Source organism: Spermophilus citellus, assembly GCF_964194105.1.
Source record: "Spermophilus citellus genome assembly, chromosome: X".
Taxonomy (NCBI): Eukaryota; Metazoa; Chordata; class Mammalia; order Rodentia; family Sciuridae; genus Spermophilus; species Spermophilus citellus.
In genome coordinates, this window is record NC_138190.1 from 32,218,930 (window position 1) to 32,245,074 (window position 26,145).

The window sequence follows — 26,145 nt, forward strand, 5'->3', positions numbered from 1 at the left end:
CCTGTTTCATTGGCGTTTAGAATGAAAATAAGATGCAATTAACTGTCTATTACTGCCCTCAGAGTTGTACCAACCCCTAGGATGGGGTGATCCTCACATGATGGTCCTTGAGGATTCCATCTCAAGCTGGACAGAGATCCAAGGGCCAGGAATGTAGCTTAGTGGAGAGTGCTAGTCTAGCATGTGTGCGGTCTGGGGTTCCACCCCCAGCACCACAAACAAACAAAACAGCACAGATATTTTGGGGAATATAATAAAATTCTGTACTCAATTTAAACCATATTAATTGTTTATGTAACATGTTCATTAAAATGTAACATGTCAGCCAGGCACAGTGGCACCCTCCTGTAATCCCAGCAGTTTGGGTGGCTGAGGCAGGAGGATCAGGAGTTCAAAGCCAGCCTCAGCAACTTAGCAAGGCCCTAAGTAACTCAGTGAGGCCCTGTCTCAAAATAGAAAATGAAAAGGGCTTGGGATGTAGCTTAGTGGTTAAGTGCCCCTGAGTTCAATCCCTGGTACCAAAAATAAATAAATAAATAAATAAATAAATAAACAAACAAACAAACAAATAAATAAAATGTAACATGTCTATAGAAAAACACACAAATCATTAAGTGTACATGTAGTTCAATGAATTCTTACAGTGAATTCACTGTTGTCACTAATACACAGGTATAGAAATAGAATATTATTAAGTACCCAGAAGCCCTCTCCTCCCCCCTTGTATTTCCTTCCACTTGCCCCATCCAAGGGTAAACATTATACTGGCTTCTAATGCAGATTAGTTTTGCAACTTCATGTAAATGGAGTCATTCAGCATGTATGCTTTGAGTCTGGCTTCTTTCAGCATTTGTGTTTGTGAGGTGTGTCCTTGTTGCTGTGTGTGCTTGGAGCTCTTTCCCTCCTCATCCGATCTGTGTATACCTCCCTGGCCAACCAGGCAATTCTCCTGTGTGTCTGATGATTATATTCTTTTATTCCAAATTAATTGAGCTGATGGACAGATACATTTATTAATCTCAGGAAGTGCAGTAGCTGATAGAAAAATGCACAGGGCATTCTAAGAGATGGTTCTTTTCATCATTTAACAGATATGATTCACTTTCAAGGTGAAATAGAAGTTGGTGCCTTAGCAGCTGTTTCAAGTTCATCATCTTTGAAAAGAGGCTAATACGAAAATTGTGATACTATTCTGTAGCTATGAAAGTCAAGCACAGAGAAGTTAGTAAGACCCTGTCTTAAACAAATAAGCAAAAAATCTGGGAGTTTGGCTCAGTGGTAAAGTGCCCCGGGTTAAATCTCCAGTCCCCCCCCCCAAAAAAAAGGTTATTGGTTATAATCATCATTAAACTCAAGTATCTCACTTCAGAGATAATAGAAATTTGTTTATTTTTATTTTTTTTGTATTAACAAGATGAGGGAGAATTTGCCAATGTGGAAAATGAGCCCTTTCTCCCAAGTCCTTCCTTCTTTTCATTCAAGGAGTGTTTCTTGAGCACTTACTATCCACCAATATTTATTTTAAGTGCTTGAGTAAAAGATACATGAGTAAGCAAAACAGGAAATTCCCCACATTTGTGGAGCTTGCCTTCTAATGTATACACAGACAACAGACATAAGAAATAAATGCTTGATATAATGTGTTGGAAGGTGATAAGTGCTCTCAGCAAGCAGAAGAATGTGCCCAGAACTGAGTGGGAAATGTACGCCATTATTGCCATTATTGGGACTTTGGTTTTCACTCTGAGTGAAATATGGGCTCATTGGAGAGTTTTGAACAAAGGAGGGACATGATCTAATTTGCACTTTAAAAGATCACTTTGATTGCTCTATTGAGAATAGGCCTTAGGGAAGGGGGGTTTGTAGAAACAAGATACAAGCAGTGAAGCTTGTCAAGAGAGGGGAGAGGGGTAAGAGGGGCACATTCTAGATATGTTTGGAAGGGAGAGCCATCAAGATGATTTATGAGGGGCTGGGGTTGTGGCTCAGTGTTAGAGCACTTGCCTAGTGTGTGAGGCAGTGGGTTCAATCCTCAGCAACACATAAAAATACATAAATAAATCAAAGGTATCATGTCCACTAAAATTTTTTGGAAAAAAAAAAGGCGATTTATGAATTTGGCAGAAGAGTGATATCTAGAATGACTTCAAGATTTCTGCCTGAGCAACTTGAAAACTGCCGCTGAGGCAGATTGAAAGGGGAAGATCAGGAGTTCAGTTTGGGGTGTATTGAGTTTGAGATGTTTATCAGATGTACAAAGAAAGGTGTTGAAAAGGCAGTTGGATAAGAGTCTGGAGTTTCGGAGTGAGATCTGGCTAAGAGAAATTTGGAAGTCATCAGTATATAGAGGGCATTTAAGTCCATGGGACTGGATACTGGATTTGAATTTTTTGCTAGTGCTAAAGCAAGGAACACCTGCATTTTCCTAGAATACCCAGATGTAGGGCAGAAGAGGAAGGTGGAAAGGTGAGCTTGAACACTTTCAGGAGTCAAACATCAAAAATGTCATCAGACTCTTTATTACTGGACCTATGGCAAGAAGGACCATTTGGGTGTTTCATATTCTCTAATTCTACTTGGAACCTAGCACATCTAATCTACAAGGGATCTCAGGACTTTAGTCATTTTCCAGAAGAAAAAACATCTGAGTACAGTTTCACTATGTTGTCCTGTTCCTGTAGATCACAATGTGGGCAGGCTCAGAGGGAAGCTCCCCTACAGGGATTATAAAACAATCTTCCACAATTTTTTATATTCTTTGATTCTCAGAACCCCCATCTATAAAATTCTTATAACAGCATATACTATGCACTTTATCAGAGCAGAGGATTCAGTAGAAGGATGTTTATAAAACTTGCACATGACTGTGTTCTGTGAATAATTATTGCAAATGTCAGAACATGGTGGCCTCTGGATGAAAAACATTTGGTTTGGATTTATTTCAGGGAGAACTTTTAAGTATAAAATAGGTAGAATATAATTATTTCATTTTTAAACAGTGACAGAAACAATGACAAGTTTTCAAATGAATAGAAAAATAGAAAGATTACCAGAGGGAGCACACTAATACTCTTTTTATCAATCTAACAATTGTCAATATACTGCTTACTGTCTTTTATTTATTTTTTTATTGCTGAAATCTTTTTGATTTTTTTTAGTTGTAGATGGACCAATACCTTTATTTATTTATTTATGGTTTTTTTGAGGGGGGGGGTACCAGGGATTGAACCCAGGGGCATTTGACCACTGAGCTACATCCCCAGCCCTATTTTGTATTATATTTAGAGACAGGGTCTCACTGACTTGCTTAGCACCTCACTGTTGCTGAGGCTGGCTTTGAACTCGTAATCCTCCTGCCTCAGCTTCCCAAGGTGCTAGGATTACAGGCAAGCGCCACTGTGCCCGGCAATTTTATTTATTTATTTTTATGTGGTGCTGAGGATCGAATCTAGGGCCTCACTCATGCTAGGCAAGCGCTCTACCACTGAGCTACAACCCAGTCCACTGCTAAAATATTTTAAATTGAATTAAAAGTACAATATTTTTATCCCCAAATACATCAATTTGCATCTTTTTAAAAACAAAGGATATTTTACTATATAGCTATATCATTACTTACATAAGACAAATAATGATTCCTTAATATCATTTAATACCAGTCCATTTTCAAATTACATTATTCTAATTTTGTTAAGGCATCAGAGGAGAATTTCATAAGTCCTTGAGTCAAATTCTCATTTGTGGGTCTAAAACAAACTCCTCATCTCTGGTGTGGGGCTGTGGCTCAGTGGCAGAGCACTTGCCTAGCACATGTGAGGGCCTGGGTTCAGTCCTTAGCACCACATATAAATAAATAAATAAATAAATAAAATTGTTAAAAAAAAAAAACCCTCACCTCCTCCAATTCACTATGCAATTAATGATTTCCTCCTCTTTCATGGAAAACAGATGGGATTATCAAACTGTGACTGTTGCATATTTCCCAAAAGATAAATTAGGCACAATGTAGTATGAAAGGAAAAGTAATATTTGCAAAATACCTCAGACAATTTTCTATCTTGTAATTATGCTTATTTGCCTTTAATTATGTTTTGGAGGAAGTCTGCCCGTTGAACCTGTCTCCAATGAGATAGCAATGTTCTGGCTGGATGTCACCATCTCCCACAGTTTTGCCCCAGAGGAAGTGACAAAAGGCTCTGCTTGTGCCTGCAAGTTAAGCTGTGACTTGGAGCAGAGTCCTCTGTGTAGCATTCTCTTCTAAACAATAGAATGTGTTACAAGGGCAGAACAGGGTGGGAGCCATCCTCACCTGCTCAGGTATCCACAATACTCTCTCAATGCAAGGGTGATTGAAAAAGCAGTGAGCATAATGTGTGAATGGAACTTCACAAGAAAATGTGAATGTCTTCATTAGAAAATGTAGAAATCAGTAAAGTAACCCTTTAACACTTAGTGACTTGAAAGCACAATTTCTTTGCTTACTTTATTTTACTTTTAAAAAAATTAAGGTACTTTTAGTAAAATGCATAGCTTTTAAGCATATACTTTAATCAGTGTTGACAAGTGTGTATATCCATGTAATCCACAGTAACCCACACTGTATATAAAAGATATAAAACATTTTCATTGCCTGACACAGTGGTGCACACCTGTAATCCCAGTGGCTCAGGAGGCTGAGACAGGAGGATTGAGAATTCAGGGTTAGCCTTAACAACTGAGGGAGCCCCTAAGCCACTTCGTGAGACCTTCTCTGAAAATAATAATAATATCAAAATAATAATAACAACAATAGGCTGGTGTTGTAGCTTAGTGGTTAAGTGCTCCTGAGTTAAGTCTACAATGCAAAAACCCACCAAACAAACATTTTCATTACCCTAGAAAATTCCCCAATGCTCCTTCCCACTCAATCCCCCACTCCAGAAGCAGCCACTGTTTTAATTTTTGCCACTCTAGGTTAGTTTTTTTGTTTTTGGTACCAGGGATTGAACCCAGGGACCTTAACCACTGAACAACACCACCAGCCCTGTTTGTATTTTATTTAGAGACAGGGTCTCACTGAGTTGCTTAGGGCCTCACTAAGTTGCTGAGGCTAGCTTTGAATTTGCAATCCTCCTGCCTCAGCCTTCTGAGCTGCTGGGATCACAGGTGTGCGCCACTGTTCCTGGCTCTATGTTAGTTTTGCCTAGACTAGAACTTCATATACACGGAATCATAGTATTTATTCTTCTGGATCTAGCTTCTCTCATATTATGTTGGAGATAGTTTATTCCTGCTTATTACTGAGTAGTATTCCATTATAATCCATAATAGCCCATATAACTATCTTATTTTTCTATTTTCCTGGCTGGACAGCTTTCTATATTGAAAGAATCAAACCTAGGCATAGATCCCAAAAGGGAACAATGTTCTATCACTGCCATGTCCCTAACAAATAGATGCAGAGATAAGTATACACCTGAAGGAAAGTTAAGACCTTATGCACAAAATTTCATCCACTTCCCTCAATTCTTCATTTTGCTTTGTTTGGAAATTCCCTGTCAGAGAGGTCGAGAGCTTTAAAGATGGTCACTTGTCAATTGAGATGGTGTCAATTGCTCGTAATTTTGTTTCACATTCCAGTTCTTTTTTTTTTATTATAGGTTTTGCACTTCTGGGAGGACACCCTTGTTTTCTTACTACACAAGATATTCATTTGGGTGTGAATGAAAGTCTCACGGACACAGCTCGGTTTGTAAATCTTTTCTTCTCTCCAAATATTATTTCAAAATTTGATGGATAAATTTCAAAAAGAAAATGTGCTACTCTGTAAATAATGGTTTTCCCTCTGAGAATCCTTTCTACCATTCTCCATTTTGTCTTTCTCTGTTTACCGGATATTTGGACTGCCTCTTCATCATCCTCTGGCCACTTTTTCATGAATTAAGATATTTTTTTGTGTGGTGCTGGGGATTGAACCCGGGGCCTTGTGCATGTGGGGCAAACTCTCTACCAACTGAGCTATATCCCGAGACCAAGATAAATTTTTCTTAGCATTTTTTGAAGAATTTCTGATTATAAAATTTCAAACAATGAAACTCGGAAACCATGAAGTATGATTCTTACGTTTAACAGTTGTGAAAATGGAGGTCCAGGAAAATTAACATAACTAGTTAGTATCAGAGTAGGTAATAATATGAATAGCTAACATTTATTGAACATTTATTATGTGCCAGCTCCTGTTCTCAGTTCATCTTTACAACAACCCACAAAGATTATCAAAAAGATGTTAAACATTCTAATTAGGAACATACTAGCTGCTCTAACACAAAATTTCAAATGTCTTAACGTAGTCAATGACTTAACTTAGTGCAGATATTCTTGATTGCTAAGAGGGAAGGACAGATTATTAAGTTACAGATTCTTTCAGCAACTGGCCGAGAGTAGCTCTGCCATCTTCAACATGTGGCCTCCAAGGTCACTCTGGATGTCAACATCCAGCTAGGACCTAGGAGAAGAGAGCATGAAGAAGGGATACTTGCTTCAAAGCCACCTTAGCGGGGAAGTGGCACAATCACTTCCATTCACATTCCATGGGCAAGTACTAGGAGCTCAGCCTAACTTAGATGAAAGGAGAGATGGCAAAAGGCTCTTGTCCTCTATGTTATAGTGAAATACTGAAACAGGCCTTCCGACTCCACATGCAATGCTCTCACCACTACAGAATGTCAGGCTGAGAAATCCAAGCAAACGTCTTTGTTAAATGTTTTACCCTCAACAGAGAAGACTAATGTTTTTTTCCCCCCCTGAAATGATATGCTATAAAGTAACTCCTTGCAGACACTGTCTGCTTTTTATGGCAACAATCCAAAGGTACACTAAAGAATTCACCTTATTTGACTTGCTGAAAAGATTTCAAATATCTCATCTTCAAAACTTTTAGTTATGTTATTTCAGGTGGGGCAATGCCAGAAATAAGAAGTGTGATTAGCCTCTGGATACTAGAGAAAGAATAAATGAACATAAATGAGTTTTTCTTCCAGATATGCTGCCACTGACTGCGATTATATTTGCCGAACATTTTGCTTATGCAAAAGTGAAACATTTTATTCATAAGCAAATATTAAAATCAGGTTAAAGGATGAAGTCAGTGAAGCATATAGGAGAGAAGTTTCAGTGGAGATTCTCCACTCAGGACCAGGTGAACCATGGTGACTAAGTCATGTGTGAACTAGTGGCTAGAAAATTGTGTAGTTAAAAGAACATGGAGCACCCAATAAAGACTTAAGCAGGGCAGATTAGCATCCAGAAAGAGGTCAGGGCCTAGAAATCAGTAGAGTGGGAAGGATCCTATAACAAATAGCCAAGCATAGTTTTAAATTTGAGGATGAGTATAAACATGCTCATTTTCGTGCCTGCTGTCCACACAATTCCCACTATGAGTCCTTGGATAGAGGAATTCTAGAAAGATACTAAGGAAAATTGTGCTCAAAAGTTCCAACATGATTGCAGCTTTCTGAGTTCATGTATTTAGTTCCATTGCTTCATAAATATATGCACACATAGGACTGGATCCACATAATTCTAATTGATCATTTCATCTGATCCAAAAGACTGAATGGAAATAATCGGCACACCTTAAAGGGTAACTGTTATGGACCTCTTATGTCATTATCTCTAGATCATTGTAAAGATCTTATAAAGTAAATATTATTGGTCTGTTTTTATAGATGAGGAAACCATGGCTCAGAGAAGTAATGGAACTTAGAAGCTAATTTAGGATTGAAGTCATGCCATCTTTCAAGGCCAGGTTGTTTTGATCACCCCAAATGCTTCTTCTATTTAGACCATGAGAGGGGCAGTGAAATAAGTTATGGAAAGCATTGGTTTATGTGTAAGGAGGCCCCCAGGGCCAGTAGAAGGCCTCAGGACTCAGCATAGTCATATTCAATCAGCAAGGGGAAAAGACACAGGTAGTAAAGTCCATAGGAAACCAGGTGAAAGCTTCCAAAAGTCTTCCCCTAGTGGGGTCACGTAGGGAACACACGTAATTCTCTTAGTAATGGATTCTGACAACACATGTGCAATGTCAACAAAGGAAACTCATTAGAGACTGTGCACCCAGGGTTTTTATTGGAACCTGGTAACATTGGAACCCTCTCCTTGGCATGTACCCAAATTCCATATGTCCAAAAGGAAAACAGGTGTTCACCTTATGTCATATTGTTTGTAAAAATGCTTGAGGCATGGTGAGTCATTCTTATCAATCCTGGGAATGGTGGAAACTCTTCCCAGAGTGAAGTTCCCAGATGTCATCCAAGTGCCAACCTTCAAGGAAATGTTTCAAAGAATAGCAGTCAGGTATATAGTTAGCGCATTTTGGTGAGGCTTGGAAATCAGGATACTTGAGACCTAATCTCAGCTTTCCAACTTACCTACTCTGATTTCATAGGAAAACATTTCACTGGATCTTCATTTCCTTTTCTACAAAAGGAAGTCATTCTGATTTTTAAGGTCCAATTTATCCTCCTAAAAGCATACAGTATATCAGATAACAGGTGATAGTCCTTAAACAGAGTTGTGTGTCCCAGTATAAACTATGTGTAGACAGATGCAGAGGAATTTAGATCAGGGTAGAGATAGTAGGTAGAGAGATTAATTCCAGGGTTTCTAAAACCCAGTTTGGGGATTATATTGGGGCATTTGTTAAAATGTAGAATTCTGGACCCCACACTCAGAAATTCTAATTCTCTATTTTAAGTTTCAGATGGCGTGAGGTAATCTACATTTTTACAAGCTTCCCACGTGATTCTAATGCAAGAGTAGGTGAACTATACTTTGAGAGATCCTGAGTTGACAGATGATATAGGAAACCTGGGCTGTTGTGCTGTGTATGTAGACTAGTAAAGTCATGAATGGTAAAGAATGGATTGATCATAAGAGATTTTTTTTGTGATTTCATGTCAACTGATTATGACAGATGATTAGATAATGGAGATGAAATGATTCCAGATTCATTACTCTTAAAGGATGTGTGTGTGAGTGTGTGTGTGTGTGTGTGTGTGTGTGTGTGTGTAGGCAGAAAAGGAAAGAGAAAGAAGTTTCTGCTTTGTGGAGAAGGAATATAGATCAGGTATTGGACATACTGCATTAAAGATTGAACCTTTAAATGTACCATGTTCACAAGCCACTGGAGATAAGCACCTTGGGTGACATTGGGAACTGGAAAAATATAAATACCTATAAGCTCAGTGGTAAAGAAAAAGAAATGAGCTCCAGAGTCTCTTGGGAGAATTGTAGAAGGCTGTACCTTGAGGGCAGGTGTAATTAGAGTAAAATGAGAATAAAGATAGTATAATATTAGAACATCTGGAATGGGAGATGTGGGGTGTCAGAAAAGGGGACAGAGCAGCTTACTGTGGAAATCTGTCTTTCTCCTGTGTGTCCCAGTATTGCTTAATCTGCCAAAATACCTAACAAACAAGATACGCTGAGACTCAGAAATTCAATAAATCCAAATTGAAGAAGACAAGAAAAATCCACTGCCTTTTACAGAAGTAATTGAACAGGAGAAGTAAAGAAGCAGATCTTAATGACATCTATTCTGCAACATGCACCACACAACCCTTAACAATTGCCTCTTTTGCTTTTTGTAGAAGTTTAAATTTTTAAGATGTAAAGGGATTGGGTGATGTTTAAGTGACAGTGCTTGCCCTTTCAAATCAAGAAAATAGTGCACACCTGACACTGATTGATGGTGTCGCTTCTTCAATCTACCTGTCTAGCTGCTCTGGGGGCCTGGTAGAATAAAAAAGTGCCTACACATTGGTGAAAGAAGAAACTGAGGGAGAATTTAGTGAATGCAGTAACAGAAATCGGGGGAGTAAAGCCAGGCCAGTCTCTTGAAAGGTGTTAAATGCAATTTCCAAAGTGTCACTTACTTTTTCAAGTGATTTAATTATCCATTTATTCAAAAACAGTTATTGAATACCTAGTTTTTCTTCCAGACATTTTAGCACTGAGAATAAAATGCTGATCAAGTCAAACAAGATCCTTGTTGGAGTGGAAATAAAATCCAGAGTGAGGAGAGCTTTTAATAAATAAACAAACAAAGCATGAATAAAAAAGCAGGTTGAAATATGTACTATAATGAAGCTAAGGCAAGGTGATCTGTCAGTGGAGCTGACCATCAAGTTTAGAACTCAATGAAAAGACAGAGCCAGAAATGCAAAGCTATGGGAAGAGCATCACAGACAGAAAGAACTGCTGGTGCAAAGGCCTAAGGCATACACATTGCATGTATGCAGGAATAGAAGGAAAAGCAGCAATGTTGGAAAATGTCCGAATTTTGGGTGAATTCTCCTCAGCTAAGTCTGAGTTGAATATTGTGAAATCTGAAGGTAAGTGAAGGGGAGCACTGATAGGAGCTGTCTATTGACATTTTGGAGGAGCTGGTATATCAGGGAGCCCCCAATTCCATTCCCAAGTTCAATGATTCATTAGGATTTATAAGGCTCAATGGTTATATTCATGGCTAAGATTTATGACAACTAAAGGATACAAATCAAGATTGTAACGGATGGTTAGGAGTATACATCATTGATAGAGCCCTTGCCAAGCATGTACAAGGCCCTGGGTTCAATTTTCAGCATCACACATATGCACACACATGCACACACGCATATGCACACACATGCACATTATCACTCCATCACGCATATGCATACACATACTACAAAGGAAAAAGGCACATAGAGTAAAGTCTAGAGGAATCTAGGTAAAAGTTTCCAAGTCTTACCCAGTGGAATTACACAGGGTGCACTTAATTTTCTCAGCAAACCAACTCTCAGAGTTTTTATGGGAAACTGGTCATTTAAGCACCCCTCTGCCTAGGACAAACCCCAATTTCAGTCACTCAGAAAGAAAGAATATATTTAGCCTAAATAATAGTGTGTGTACCCCCATCAGTTTTGGGAATGGTGGAAACTCTTCTAAAGTCCAGGTTCCAAGATGCCTGCTGAGGGTCACCCTTGTAAGCAGGTCTTCAAAGGATAGCTGTCTCATGGCCACCATATTAATTCTTTTCTGCACAACCAGGCTCTCATCTCTCTTCTGCATTTTGAAAAGAAAAAAAAATCCATATGTTCTCTAACTGGTAAGGATAGTCTTAAGATTTGAGTTGTCTACTCAGTTCAGTGCTGATCCCTAGAAGCCAAGGCTCCCATCAAATAGATTCAACCTTTTTGCTCACTTCCCTCTTTGAGAAGTCTCTCTCATTAACTCTTTTCCACCCTCTAACATATCAGAAAGCACCAAACATATACCTGTGCATTGAGCTAAATTTGCTTCACATTGGACAGCATTTTCAGATTTTGTCAATACCCTGGTGCTCTATTGGGGTTAAGAGATAGATATTCTATTTTTTCCCTTGCCCTGGGCTTGTACTTTTAGATGTAACAGCAGAAGTGACACCTTAGCATGACTCAGATCGCTGATTCTTTGGAAATTTAAAATCAGATGGAACTTAGCAACAGCAGTAGAACATTATCACTCCAGTTTCAAGGCTTTGTGTTTCTTCCATAATGATAGCTGTTCATGCCTAATGCTCTGAGTGCACAATTGAAAGGTGCATAATAGCTTCACAGTCATTTGCACTTTAATACAGTACTTAGTAATATGGCTTCAGGAACCATGTGTATGAAAGGCTCCATATAAAACCAAATAATGTAATGTTGTTCTACTCTAATTACTTTCCCTATAGAAGTAATTTACTTATGGTAGTGATTGTTAAAGTGTGTTCTACTAATGTAAAACTAAGAGAGGAATCAGCATAAACCATCATACTAGTTTCCTAGAGCTGCCACAACAAATTATCACAAACTTCAGTGCTTAAAACAATAGAAATTTATTTTCTTACCATTCGGGAGAGTAGAAACCCCAAATCCATGTGTCCACAGGACCATGAGTCCCTTTGTGGTGGCTCCTGTAATCCTTGGCACTTCTTCACTTGTAGTTACATCACTCCAAAATCTGTCTCCATCTTTACCCTGGCTTCTTCTCTATGTGTCTCTGTGTACCCTGTCCTCTTCATAAGAACAGTCATTGGATTTAGAACCTACCCCCACACCAGTATGACTTCGTTTTAACCAGTTACATCTGAAAGGCCCTACTTCCAAATGAGATCACATTCTGAGTTTTTAGTCACCAAGAAACAGGCCTTTTGGAGGGACAACATTCAACTCACTCTTCCCATGCAGCATCATGGAAGAGTTGCCAACTGTTATTCTGACACCCCAAATAATGGAAATTATGGAAGAATTTCTACATGAGAAGCAGTCAAGAGAAACAGGGAATCATGGTCATATTTAAAGGAATGTTTTTTAAAGTGTTCATACCAATGGTATAAAGATCAAAAAGGTAAAATTTATAGTCTTTATTGGCAAAATGTTTTAAAATATTGGTACCTAATGGGAAATATTTGCCTAATTAGGTACTCAATAGATCGGTGCCAAATGAGGAATATGACATCTCCTTGAATCTTTACAGAGGACACCAAGACACCACACAGGACAGTTATATATCCTTAGGTAAATGGTGACAATATAACATAGTTCTCACAGCCTGAACTATGTTATATTCTCTTAGAATCATGTGTTGTAGTATAAAGAACAAAGGCATTGAAGCAGAGTCAGGTTTTGATTCAATTCATAGCTCTCCTACACACTGGCTCTTGTGGTTTGGGCCAGTTGCTTCTGAGTCCCAGTTTCCTGAGTTGCAAAGTAGAGATGTTTTATGAATCATATGAAGAGAAATGTGATCATACTTGTAAAGTATGGGCATACAGAAGAAATTCAAGTTATGTTAGTTGAATCAAGTTATGATCTAACCCAATCTTGGGACAATCTCCAACTCAAATCTGGCCTTCTATGTGGTTTCCCAGATGGCTCACACTGAACTTCCTCTAGCTCATTTTGAAGAGATCATTCTGAATGCCATAGTGCCCTACTGATTTTTCTCAAAGGTTCTCAAACTTGGAATCTGACATTTAAGCCAAAACAATCTGGTCACTGTAAAATATTTCATGAATGAGTTGAAAATGGCAATTTCATTCCTTCTTGGCTTTTTCCAATACTGGCCTATTTGATAAGGCCCTATGTAGGCTTGATGAAGGTTTTCTTTCTTTCTTCATCATTCTTATATTGATATAACTAAAATGATAACCTGAGTATAAATACCAGAGGGTTGGAATATTCTCCCTCCTCAGGGGAGACTCAGAGAGTTTATCCTTTGACCAATTTACATTGCATATCCTATTTCTCCTCTAGGGCCTTGACCCACTTTTATAACAAATAAAATTAGGAAACATCCATTTTGGAAATGATGACAGTACTCTCAATGGTGTCATTATATGCAACCAAAGTTCTTCTCAGTTTCCTAGTCAGCTATTCAACTAATAAATGTTGTCATTGATAACAAACTGGAGTCTAGATTGCACATGGTCTAATTTGAGGCAGAATGGAGACAAAGGAGAGAATGAATAGCAAGGCCCTATGAGAATACAACTTCTGTTTGTCTTTGGCTTTTGTGAATCTGTAGGGATCCAGCTTGACTTGACTGCATACATCTTGAGTTACAATTACCCTTGTTGCCCCTGAATAACCCTGGCTTGTTTATAGATAAACAAAGCCATTAGAATGCTATGTACTGCACATGCCAGGAATGTGCCTGATGTCTTTGATGTAAGTTTGAGATAATCCAGGTACATTTCAGTTTAAATGAAAACCATTTTTGCTCTGATCACCATCTAAGCCCCCTCCATCTTGTCCAAGTCTTGTTGCTGCCCTTGACTGTTACAGGGCTGGGGTCTTCTAGGCGCAGTCTGAGCTGCCACTGAAGTTCTTGGGTGCTTGTTCTTATGAATCTGCTGGAAAGAATTTGAGAGAAACACAGAGTAGTAAGCAAAAAGACAGTGAAAGGACAGGGTAACATATGACACAGGACCTGTACAGACCACCTGGAAGAAATGGCAGTGCAGTGCTCACAGATTTGGAGTTTTTAAGGAAATTCCTTCCCTGTTCTTGCCTGGGTTCTCCTGATTCCTTAATTGGTTTATTATCCTTTGGATAATCCTTAGCAAACTTTCTTTGTGAGGTCTTGATGTTCTGGTTGACAGGGTGATTGGGGGATGTGAAATAGTTTCAGTGACAGGGGAGGGTTCTGGTGACTTGGTTACAAGAGGTAAGGACATTATGGTCTAAAAACAGTGATGTCCCTTGAGGAGCTACAATCAACTATAGCTGAGGGAGGTCTTGACATCCCAAAGCCCACTTTTCTGAAGCTTGTGTGCTTCAATTAGGTTTCCCCATGATTTTAATAGTTCCCTCAAAGGATCATAATTACCTACAGCTTGGGGAAGGTTGGGCATTCCAGCCCACATTCCCAAATGCTTGCCTGTTTAGATAAAGTTCCCTGTGGTTTCGGTTTTATGACTCTTGCATTTTTCTTGGTGCATAGGCCTAATGTCTGTCCTGCATTGTCCTTTTTTCCCACTCACCTGTTCATGGTTAACTAAACTACCTAACATTGACCACACTTCTCTCAATGAATCCTGAATAGATTGCACTCTGTTCAATCCTGAATCTATCTCTTTCTTTGTTCTCCTGGTACCTTGTAGCCAGTTCTCACGTATCAGCACTGGATTTTCCCAAAACAGTCACAGTCAGTGCGTTCTATTATTTTAGGAACAATTCAAGTCCTTCTAAGGACATTAGAATTGCTGGGGGATCATCCATCTCCACCATATCCACATTTGCTCTTAAGATTTGTCCCTGGAGCTGGGGATGTGGCTCAAATGGTAGCGTGCTCGCCTGGCATGCGCGGGGCGCTGGGTTTGATCCTCAGCACCATATAAAATAAAATAAAGATGCTGTGTCCACCGAAAACTAAAAAACAAATATTAAAAAATTCTCTCTCTCTCTTCTCTCTCTCTTAAAAAAAAAAAAAAAGATTTGTCCCAGCACACTACGTGTGTGTGTGTGTGTGTGTGTGTGTGTGTGTTCACTCAACCCCACAGACTCTGCACTAGGCCTCCCTGGGGCCATGGAGGACTTTGCTTACTATGTTTTTTTTTTTTTTTTTCATTTGGGGCTTGAGGGTGTTTTAGTTAAGTCCTAAGCAAGTTTCCATCTTATACTAAAAGAAAAAAAATCTAAAAATAACAGAAACTCAGGGTTGGAAAGGATTTATTTGATTCACTTTTTCCACATCACTCCTTAAAAAAATGGTCATTGAGCCCTGCATGAAAATATACAGTATGAGAGCACTCTACATACTAAGCCATCTTGTTCCATTTTTATGTAATGGGATTGTTCTACCCAAGAGTTTATATAATCTGAGAGTTCACTTTTATTTATATTTTATTTTTGTTACAGCATTATATACTGTGATATATATATATATATATATATATATATATATATATATATATATATATTTGGAATTTGATTTCAGTCCCTGTTCCCTGCCCTTTTCCTCCCTTTTCTCTTCCCCTATTCTCCTCCCTTACTCTACTGATCTTCCTTTTGCTCATTTATTTATTATTTTTTGATTGGTTGTTTCTACTTATACATAAAGGCAAAATTCCCTATGGTATATTTATATATGTGCTTAAAATGATTTTTTAATTTTTTTAGTTGAGGATGGACACAATACATTTATTTTATTAATTTTGAAAAATGTGGTGCTGGGGATTGAACCCAGTGCCTCACATGTGCTAGGCAAGTGCTTTACCACTGAGCTACAACTCCAGCCCCACAGAACGTGATTTTGTTAAATTTGCTCTATATTTCCTCCCTTTCTCATCCCTCTTTCCTCCCTTTCCATCTCCTTGTTCTAGTCCACTGATCTTCCCTGTATCTTTATAATATCTGATCCCCACTCATTCTTTCCTTTATTTTGGAGAGCCCTCTTTTAAAATAAGTTGAAATTGGCCTTGTTACTATTCTTCTCAATGTTCTTCTGATTTTTAGTATCTTTAGGAACTCATGGATTTTAATATATTTGAAGGTTTCACTTCATTCCAGTTATTATCATTATTGATGCTCAGATGTGACCAGTGTAATATGTGTTCAGGTTAGGTTATTTTGACCGAGCTCCATTTGTCTTTGATAATTCCCTTGCTTTTTTATATAACAGGATGTTCCCAGGCTCATCTTGTACATTTCTTTACCAAGGCCAAGAATTAGCCATTGCTCTAAGAAGCCTTAGTTCATTTTCATTTATTTTCAAAATGATATTTCAAAATGATATTTGAGAGAAATTTCCTTTTTGAATGATATTTTTCTGATCATTACAATAGTACTTCTTTTGATAGAAAATACTAAAAGAGATGAAAAAAATCTTATAAGCCACTGATACCACCATTATCTAGAAATAGTCAATGTTAGCATTTTATCTCACAAACCATCTTTTCATTTAAAGTCCCATACCATGCCTCTCCTTTTTCTAAACAGCAGAGAAATAGGCCACATATTAAACATTTAGGCAAAATAAATCGAATAACTTATTTTGAAAAATCTTGATATTGGCTATTCAACATCCAGAGCAAAGTGGTATGTGTGAAAAATGTGGATAATGTGGGTTTTGCAAAAGCTGTTTTGGCACCATTGTTGGCAATACCTAAAATCGTCTCCAAAGTTGCAGGAATCTGCTAGAAGGCAAGCAGAACTCCATATTTTCTTTTTTTTTATTTTTATTTATTTATTTTTTTATTGGTTGTTCACAACCTTACAAAGCTCTTGACATATCATACTTCATACATTAGATTGAAGTGGGTCATGAACCCCCAATTTTACCCCAAATGCAGACCGCAGAATCACGTCGGCTACACATCCACAATTTTACACAATGCCCCATTAGCAACTGCCGTACTCTACCACCCCTCCTATCCCCCACTATCCCCCCTCCCCACCCCTCCCAACTTCTCTCTCTACCCCATCTACTGTAATTCATTTCTCTCCTTGGTTATTTTCCCTTTCCCCTCACAACCTCTAATATGTAATTTTGTATAGCAATGAGGGTCTCCCTTAATTTCCATGCAATTTCCCTTTTCTCTCCCTTTCCCTCCCATCTCATGTCTCTGTTTAATGTTAATCTTTTCTTCCTACTCTTCCTCCCTGCTCTGTTCATAGTTGCTCTCATTATATCAAAGAAGACATTTGGTATTTGTTTTTTTAGGGATTGGCTAGCTTCACTAAGCATAATCTGCTCTAGTGCCATCCATTTCCCTGAAAATTCTATGATTTTGTCATTTTTTATTGCTGCATAGTACTCCATTGTGTATAGATGCCACATTTTTTTTTATCCATTCATCTATTGAAGGGCATCTGGGTTGGTTCCACAGTCTAGCTATTGTGAATTGTGCTGCTATGAACATCGATGTGGCAGTATCCCTGTAGCATGCTCTTTTAAGGTCTTCAGGGAATAGTCCGAGAAGGGCAATAGCAGGGTCAAATGGTGGTTCCATTCCCAGCTTTCCCAGGAATCTCCAAACTGCTTTCCAAATTGGCCGCACCAATTTGCAGTCCCACCAGCAATGTACAAGTGTACCCTTTTCTCCACATCCTCGCCAGGACTTGTTGTTGTTTGACTTCATAGTGGCTGCCAATCTTACTGGAGTGAGATGGTATCTTAGGGTGGTTTTGATTTGCATTTCTCTGACTGCTAGAGATGGAGAGCATTTTTTCATGTACTTGTTGATTGATTGTGTGTCCTCCTCTGAGAAGTGTCTGTTCAGGTCCTTGGCCCATTTGTTGATTGGGTTATTTGTTATCTTATTGTCTAATTTTTTGAAGAACTCCATATTTTCAATGAAAATGAAAATATACCAAAATGGAGTCTCTATGGAGCCAGAGAGTATTTTTAACTTGTCAACCTTTCATTTGTAGCACATATAATAAAGTTCTTAAAATGTTTAAAGCTGGGATTTTAAATTACTGGAGAGCTATATAAAGCTCAGGTTGCTATTATTGTGCCTGTAGTCCAACTCTAGTTACAGGGTTGTCATTGTTTCTGATGACAAGGTTTGTTTTTATTTTTTCCAAGATCTTTAGTAGCCTGGAAGAATAGGAATGGGGTCCTCTCCATGTTTACAGCAATTTCAAGCATAAAGTAGAAACCAGTGTCATGGACAAAATCATATGAACTAATTATCTAAAATGTTTTTAATATCTTTGTTCCCCCAAGTGTTTCCAATGTGAAAACAACCTGGGAACTGCTTTCCCTTGCCCCACCCCCATATCACTTGCATCTTCCCTGGTTGAAAGAGGACCAGGTGGCATTTACTACCAAGTTTTGTTCCTTTTGTCTACAGATGCTTCAGTGTCCAAAGGGCTTTTTGTGTCTACAGCAATATTCCTATAATCCCAGCAATGCAGAAGGCCGAGGCAGGAGGATCACAAGTTCCAGGCCAGTCTGAGCAATTTAGTGAGACCCAGTCTCAAAATATAAAATAAAAAGAGCTGAGGATATACCTCAGTGGTAGAGCCCTGCTGGGTTCAATCCCTAGTATCACACAAACACACAAAAAAATTAAAATCACTCCAAGTTACTAATGTACTCCAACAACGTTATATGTTTTGAAAACTATACAGTGGATCTTTTATTCGCCACTCTCATGTGCTAATATATAATATGCTTAGATAGTTAAGAGCAGTGGTTTACAAATCTTGCTCCCTCCACTGATGCCTACTATGGAGAAGCTCCCATCAGTATTGAAATAAGAAAAAAATTAAGAATAACAAAGTACATGTATGAAAACATGAATGGGTGTGAATATACTTTGTACACAACTAGAGATATGAAAAATTGTGCTCCATATGAGTAATAAGAATTTTAATGCATTCTGCTACCATATATAAATAAAAAAAATAAATTAAAAATAAAGAATAATATGGGAGTGGTTGGGGCTGTGGCTCAGTAGTAGAGTGCTTGCCTAGTATGTGTGGGACACTGGTTCAATCCCCAGCACCACATAAAAATAAATAAAATAAAGGTCCATTGACAACTAAAAACATTTTTTTAAAAAAAGAATAATATAGGAAATTTCATAAAGTTCAATTGATTCATTTCAAGGATTATTCTTTATAATTCTGTCTTTTCCCTTTTTTGTGTTAAAATGTTCTTTTCTTTATTAACTGAAGGTAATAACATATTATACCTCTTTTTCACACAATTACTTTTATTTTTGTGGCAAGTACATATTAAATATACTCTTTAAGCAAATTTCCAGTACACAGCATACAATGTGGTGTTAACTATAGTTTTCATGCTGTACAGTTGAATTCTAAACTTTTATCCTATATAACTGCAACTTTGTATCCTTTGGCTCACATCTACCCCTTTCTCCTGCCTCTCTGGATCCTTGTAACCATCTTTTGTTTAACTCATTTGCTTCTTTGCAGGGGTGAGCAGGATACTAGGGATTGAACTCAGGGGCGCTCAACCACTGAGTCACAACCTCAGTCCTATTTTGTATTTTATTTAGAGACAGGGTCTCACTGAGTTGCTTAGCACCTTGCTTTTGCTGAGGCTGGCTTTGAACTCATGATCCTCCTGCCTCAGCCTCCGGTGGCGCTGGGATTACAGGCATGTGCTACCAAGCCTGGTTCATTTGCTTTTTAAAGATTCCATGCATAAGTGCATAAGTGAGATAATACAATCGTTTCATTTGCTTTAGCATAGTATCCTCTAGGTTCATCTATGCGATCACAAAAGGCATGGTCTTCTCTTCTTTTTTCTTTCTTTCTTTCTTTTTTTTTTTTTTTTTTTTTTTTGGTGGTGCAGAGGATTGAATTTAGGACCTCATGCATGCTAGGCAAGCACTATACCACTGAGCTACATTCCCTGCTACTAATGGTCTTTCTGTAAGGTTGGACAATATTGCACAATTTCTTTATTTATTCATCTGTTGAAGGACAATTAGATTATTATTTGCTTGTTCCTTGTGCCCTTATTTTGTCAAACAGAGAGTTGAGACTCTTATGTTGATCTCCACGTGGTTTTTGGAAATTTTGATGATTTGTGAAATCTGAAAATCTAGGAATTATGGGTATGAGAAATCTGAAAGTTTGATGAAAAATTAAAAATTTGAGGAAATGTTGTAATAGGAATGTGATTTTCAGTCTTTGATCCTCTAATCCCTGGGGTAAGGAGTCTCTTGGGGGATCCCTGAATTTTCTAAGCACTGAGTTCATTGTTGACTTGACAGTTCAGGTCCACTAAGTAGCAGAATTGAAGATGGAATTAGAAGAGATTTATTATAGGAAACACCTGTGAAGGATAAAGAAGGGAGGGAGCAGGAGGGGATTCTGGGAGAGATGTATTAATGCTGAGATGCAGGTCTAACCTGTGTGGAAGAAAGGAAGTAAGGTGGGATGGGTAGGAAGAGCCCCAGAGAGCAGCACACTTCTGGGAAACATCTTGGCCAGGCCAATGGGGAATCCCAGAACAAAGACTGCCCATCAAAGAAGTCTCATGTCAGGCAGGTATGGCCCAGCTCTAGTCCCAAACTGTTCTCACTTCATGACTGAGCACTGATACAGCAGATCCTGAAGGTGCAGCAGCTAGACGTGGTAAGTCAAGAATTTTCCTCACAGAAAGAGTTTTCCTTGTAGAGCAATCTGTGTGGGCATTTCCATGGCTGTTACATAGGTACTTTCAGTTATACAGAGAGAATGTATATTTCTCTCTTGGATAAAGTGAGAGAAAATTAGCCACACACCAGGTCATTAATGTTTCTCTGTATATCTTGCTTTTGGTCTTGTCCCTTTAAATTTAACTAATGGCCACTTATTGATTATAATTTATCATTATGTCTGCTGGGCCCACAGTTGATTTCTTATTTGCATAAAAAGTGTAAAATCCTGGTGACTGTGGAAGATATGGCTGGAACAACATCTGTCTTCTGTAGGGACTATGTTTCATATTAGCTTTGAAATCTTTCATGTTGCTAGGTAGTTATATAATTTAGTAAAAATTTTAATATATTAACATTTCTTATTATTGTTTAGGACCTTGTATTAAAGAAGGAGTTTTTAAGCATAATTACTGTAGTGTGTCTTTTCTTGGTTTGCCACAGTGTGTTATCTAGCATGACAGATGCAGTGTTGGCTCGAGTGTACAAACAATCAGATCTGGACATCCTGGCTAGAGAAGCATCTATCCCAATTGTCAATGGACTCTCTGATTTGTATCATCCTATCCAGATCCTGGCTGATTACCTCACACTCCAGGTTGGTGTATTTCTTTGCCTTAAAAAACAACAAAATCAACAAATAATTCCAGACTAGCACCAAGTGGAACCATTTACTTAAGTTATAGTAATAGTGTTTCATTTCATATAACATCTTGACAAAGAATTGTAGCATATGTGTGCACACTACAAATCTGGGGAGGAAAGGGCATTGTGAAAAACAGACTATAAGATTCTTCCACTCTCAACCCTGTTCCCAACCCCGGTTCCCAAGTTCGATTCTTTCAATTACTTTGCTGTTTGGGTGCCATATTTAACACAATGGATGAATAGGGAATGCTGGAACATTCTGAGTGGACTAGTCTTGTGTGATCCTACACACATTGGACTACATGGCTTGGGTTTGGAGGCCAGGAGAGTTTGCTTAGAATATTCAAAATGGTAAAAAAAAAACACATTGAAGAAGGGGGCAAATTTTTATCATTTTAAGTCAAAATGAAGCTGTTCAGAGATGAGAATAAGATCCATGGAGAGAAGAAACAATGATTTCAGATGCCAAGGTTCTGTCTGCAGGTGTGACTTTGCATAGATACCAAGATTATTAGTAAAATAAATTCAATGAGGTGAAATGAGCTGTTCTGTTCCTCATAGTGTCCCCCGCAGGGTCTTGTGCAATGCTTTTATATAGGAGATTATAAAGTAGGATTTCAATGAATTGGAAGCTGCTTATCAAGAACATGAGATCTAAGTCAGATGAACCTGGATTTAAATCCTAGCTTAGGGGGGCTGGGGTTGTAGCTCAGTGGTAGAGCATCACTTAGCATGTGTGGAGCCCTGGGTTCAATCCTCAGCACCACATAAAAATGAATAAGTAAAATAAAGGTATTGTGTCCAACTACAACTAAAAAATAAATATTAAAAAATAAATAAATCCTAGCTTAGCTACTTAGTTCTGTCATCTCAAAACTGGTTAGCCTCTTTTTTTTATTTAAAAAAAATATTTGTTCTTTCTAGATATACACAGCAGTAGAGTGTATTTTGACATATTACACATACATGGAGTATAACTTCTCATTCTTATGCTGGTCATGTATTCATATATGAACATAGGAAAGATATGTCTGATTCATTCTACTGTCTTTCCTATTCCCATCCCCCCTTCCCTTCATTCCCCTTTGTCTAATCCAGTGAATTTCTATTCTTCCCTTCCCACCCTCTTATTGTGTATTAGCATCTGCATATCAGAGAGAAAGTTTGGCCTTTGCTTTTTTGGGATTGGGTGTGCCTCTTTTTAAAATCTTATCTTTATAAATACATAAATATTGATAAATACATGAAACCTATAGACACTTCAAGAAAACTAAAGCAAGTGCCATGTGCCCATTATGCAGTTTTCTAAAAAAAAAAAAAATTTTTTTTTGTACTGGGGATTAAGTCTAGGGATGCTTTCCCCCTGAGCCACATCACAGCCCTTTTTTATATTTTATTAAGAGACATGATCTCACTGAGTTGCTCAAGGCCTCACTAACTTGCTGAGTTTGGCTTTGAACTTGCCATCCTCCTGTCTCAGCATCCCAAGCTGCTGGGATTCCAGGCATGTGCCACTGTGCCCAGCAGTTTTCTGAAATCTTAATGTGATGAAGCAAATACTTTATAATTATTTATTGTTTTGAAAAAAAAACATTACAGGTATATTTGAAGCCCATGGTGTAACTGCCTGATCCTGTATACTCCAACTCTACTTAATTATTATTTTAATGTTTTTATTTATAATTTCCAGGTATGTGTCACACACATCTATACCCATAAACAACAACAGTATTGTTAGGCACGTTTTTTAACTTTACATAAATGTGAACATACTCAGAACACCACACTGGTGTTATGGGTGCATTGGATTTCCCCTTTCTTATACCCAACAGTGAAAGCTCTGTAAAAGCAACAATTTTTGTCTCCTTTGTCCTTTGTTATACCTCCAGGGACAAGGACAATGTCTGGACACTGTTGGTGCTCATTTCTTGATCGACTATGACTGAGATTCAGATTTGGAATGTGTGAAAATCTGAGTCTCTGTACAAGGTCATCTGATGTCTTGGTTTAAGATATTAGGATTCTTTACTATTGTTTTGTGATTGTTCATTCATATTATTAAATCATTCTATACAATGCAAAAGTTTAGTAGTTTATTCATTCCAAAAAGCATTAAAATTGAGGTGAAAAATGCTTCCTTTATTTTTACCTAATAATTGTTGCACAAAAGTGGATTTTCTCCCAGACTGAAACTCCTTCATCCCTTGCATTTTAGGAACACTATGGCTCTCTCAAAGGTCTTACCCTCAGCTGGATAGGCGATGGCAACAACATCTTGCACTCCATCATGATGAGTGCCGCGAAATTCGGGATGCACCTTCAGGCGGCCACTCCGAAGGTAGGGAAATTTTCTACCTTGAAATGAACTCCCACTTAAATCATATGCAATTACCTAGTGAAAATAAAGCTCTCTTCCATTCAAGGGCAGCATAGGTGAGGCCACAAAACTTAGGTTATGTTACCAGCCCTACTATTAAATAGCTATCCGGCCTCTTAAGAGCCCCATTTCCTATCTCTGCAATAAGAGCTAATCTTGGATGGTGCTTTTCATTCTGTGAGTCTGTGTTAAAAGCATGTCTGAATTATCCCTTTGAATGCCCTGATACCGGCCATTATGATGACTGGCATCCTTGTGCATTACCATCACACAGGCTGCAGAAAGCAGCAAAATCCAGCCAGTGTAGAATTCTCAACATATAGTAATGATGCTGTCATTTTTCTAATATTGCAATTTGGTAGAAAAATTTCAATCCGATATGAAGGTCACAGTGATGGCATCTACACCAGCTTAGTGTTTCAAACCTCAACTCTAGGGGTCCTTTGGCTTTTTAAATCTGAGTCTTTTGTGGCTGTGAAGATGATCCCTGCATACTTTCTACCATGTTGCTTATCTCCCACAGATTGTATGGAAAGCCTGACATCTTTCATAGGCCCAGGTTAACCCTCTTGATTCACAAGAAAATGGTAATAGTTGTTGCCTTTAAAGAGAAGAACTGAGAGGTTCAAGGATAGAGGCAGGAGGGAGATGTTATTTTCACCATTTATCCTTTCATATAGTTTGAATTTCTTCACATGAAATTATTTGATCTATATAATAGTATGCATGAATAAATTAATATACAAATGTGCAAATCTCTCTAGAAGAAGCCCCATTTTAAGATACTCCAGCCCCATACAAAATAAATAGCCTTTTTAGAGGGTAAAATTAATCCTACAAGAGACTCAAACACAAACCAGCTTTGAATGATGCAAAGAACCTTTTAAACACCCTATCTTTACAGATTCTCTTCTCTATTATGTTTTTCATCAGCTACAAATATCCTATCAGGAGTCCTTTGAAAGGAAAATTCCCCCAAATAAAAACGGGATCCCAAACAAAGTCTTCACTTGTGATAAAAGATAGAATTGACTCTCTCATTAAGAGATGATGCCTGTAAGTTCAGCGACTTGAGACCCTAGGGCAGGGGGATCCCAAATTTGAGGCCAACTTAGTGAGGCACTCAGCAATTTAACAAGATCCTGACTCAAAATAAAAGACTAAAAAGGGTTGGAGATGTGGTTCAGTGGTCAAGCTCTCCTGGGTTCAATCCCCAGTAGAAAGAGAGAGAGGTGGGGAGGGGATTGTTTACAATTATTGTGCACTAGTGCATCTCTGACCAAGCATATGTGTTCTATTATCTGCATAGTTACTACAGTGGTTAACCTGGAGAAGCCAAAGCATCCTGAGGTGAATATGTGGAGTTTCAAAATCCCTTTTTGTTTCTGATTCTTGAGTTTGTGATGTGTATTTGCCAACCACAGGGAACATAAATTACACAATGTGGATTAATGGCTGAATTTCTCCAACAGGAAATATCCAAATCCTTGAGTCTCTCAAGTACTTTTAAACCCCTTTCTGATCCCCACCAGTATTTTAGACCAGGTTCCTCACAAGCAGACACCAAATGGGAATTTGTGCACAAGTGATTTACTTCTAAGGGAGACCTATACAGGGAAAACAGGGAAAGGGAAGAATTCAAACAAGGGTGCCATTTATGGTGGCCAGACTTTCTGAAACTGAGGAACTTCTGTAGGAGAGGAGCTTTCACTGCTAAAATTGGAAGAATCTTGGGTAGACCAGATGATTTGGTTCTCCTAGTGTCATGTCAGGACCAGTCTCATGGAAAGTAGCTTCAGCTTGATCCCACAGATGAGCTCTGGAGGATAAGTTATTCCTCAGAATTGTCTCAATCAGGGGTGAGGATAGTGGGCTCTTATCCTTTTGAACCTGTTATTGATCAAGGGCAGCAGAAAATGTGGAATGGTAAATCCCCTGTCACTTTTGTAGGAAAGCAGCCTGGTAGCTGGAGGGTTGTCTTCTGAAGAAGAGCTGAAAGTACTAGGTGTTAAAAACCCACTGAAATTGGAGGAAGAAGCAAAAGTCATAAAAGCGGATCCTCTGAGGGCACCTGTGTAGGGCCCCAGCATCATCTGTTGCATCTTGCCAAAGCAAAATGAAACAATGCTAAGTACTTTTCCCTCGTGTTCTTGCTGAACCAGTTTGGGTCAATGCATCTTGCTCTCTTAGTTTCCAAGGGTGGCCATAAAAAATTATCACAAAGTGGGTGGCTTAAAACAACATAAATGCATTGTCTCACAGTTCTGGGGGCAAGATGCCTGAAATCAATGTGCTGGCAGGGCCACATTATGTCTGTTACTTAGCTCAGGGCTACATCACTCCAATCTCTGCCTCTGTCATTTTCCCTCTTTGTCAGTGTGTATCTCTCTGTAAAAATGCCCCTGTTCTTATAAGGATACAAGTAATTAAATTTAGGCCCACCCTAATCTAG

At 38.3% G+C, this 26,145-nt stretch overlaps 1 protein-coding gene across 3 annotated transcripts in view; it reads left to right on the forward strand.

The window, feature by feature from the left end:
* OTC (ornithine transcarbamylase) overlaps window positions 1-26,145 on the forward strand; it is a gene marked incomplete at both ends in the record, with an annotated part of 61,681 nt that overhangs the window by 22,662 nt on the left and 12,874 nt on the right. For 2 of the 3 annotated variants that reach the window (XM_081277898.1, XM_081277900.1), the window contains 3 exons: window positions 5,640-5,727; window positions 21,113-21,266; window positions 23,532-23,654. In XM_081277898.1, coding sequence (XP_081134024.1) covers window positions 5,640-5,727; window positions 21,113-21,266; window positions 23,532-23,654 — 365 coding nt within the window. The remainder of the gene's footprint in view (window positions 1-5,639; window positions 5,728-21,112; window positions 21,267-23,531; window positions 23,655-26,145) is intronic. The other variant, XM_081277899.1, reaches the window with a different exon arrangement.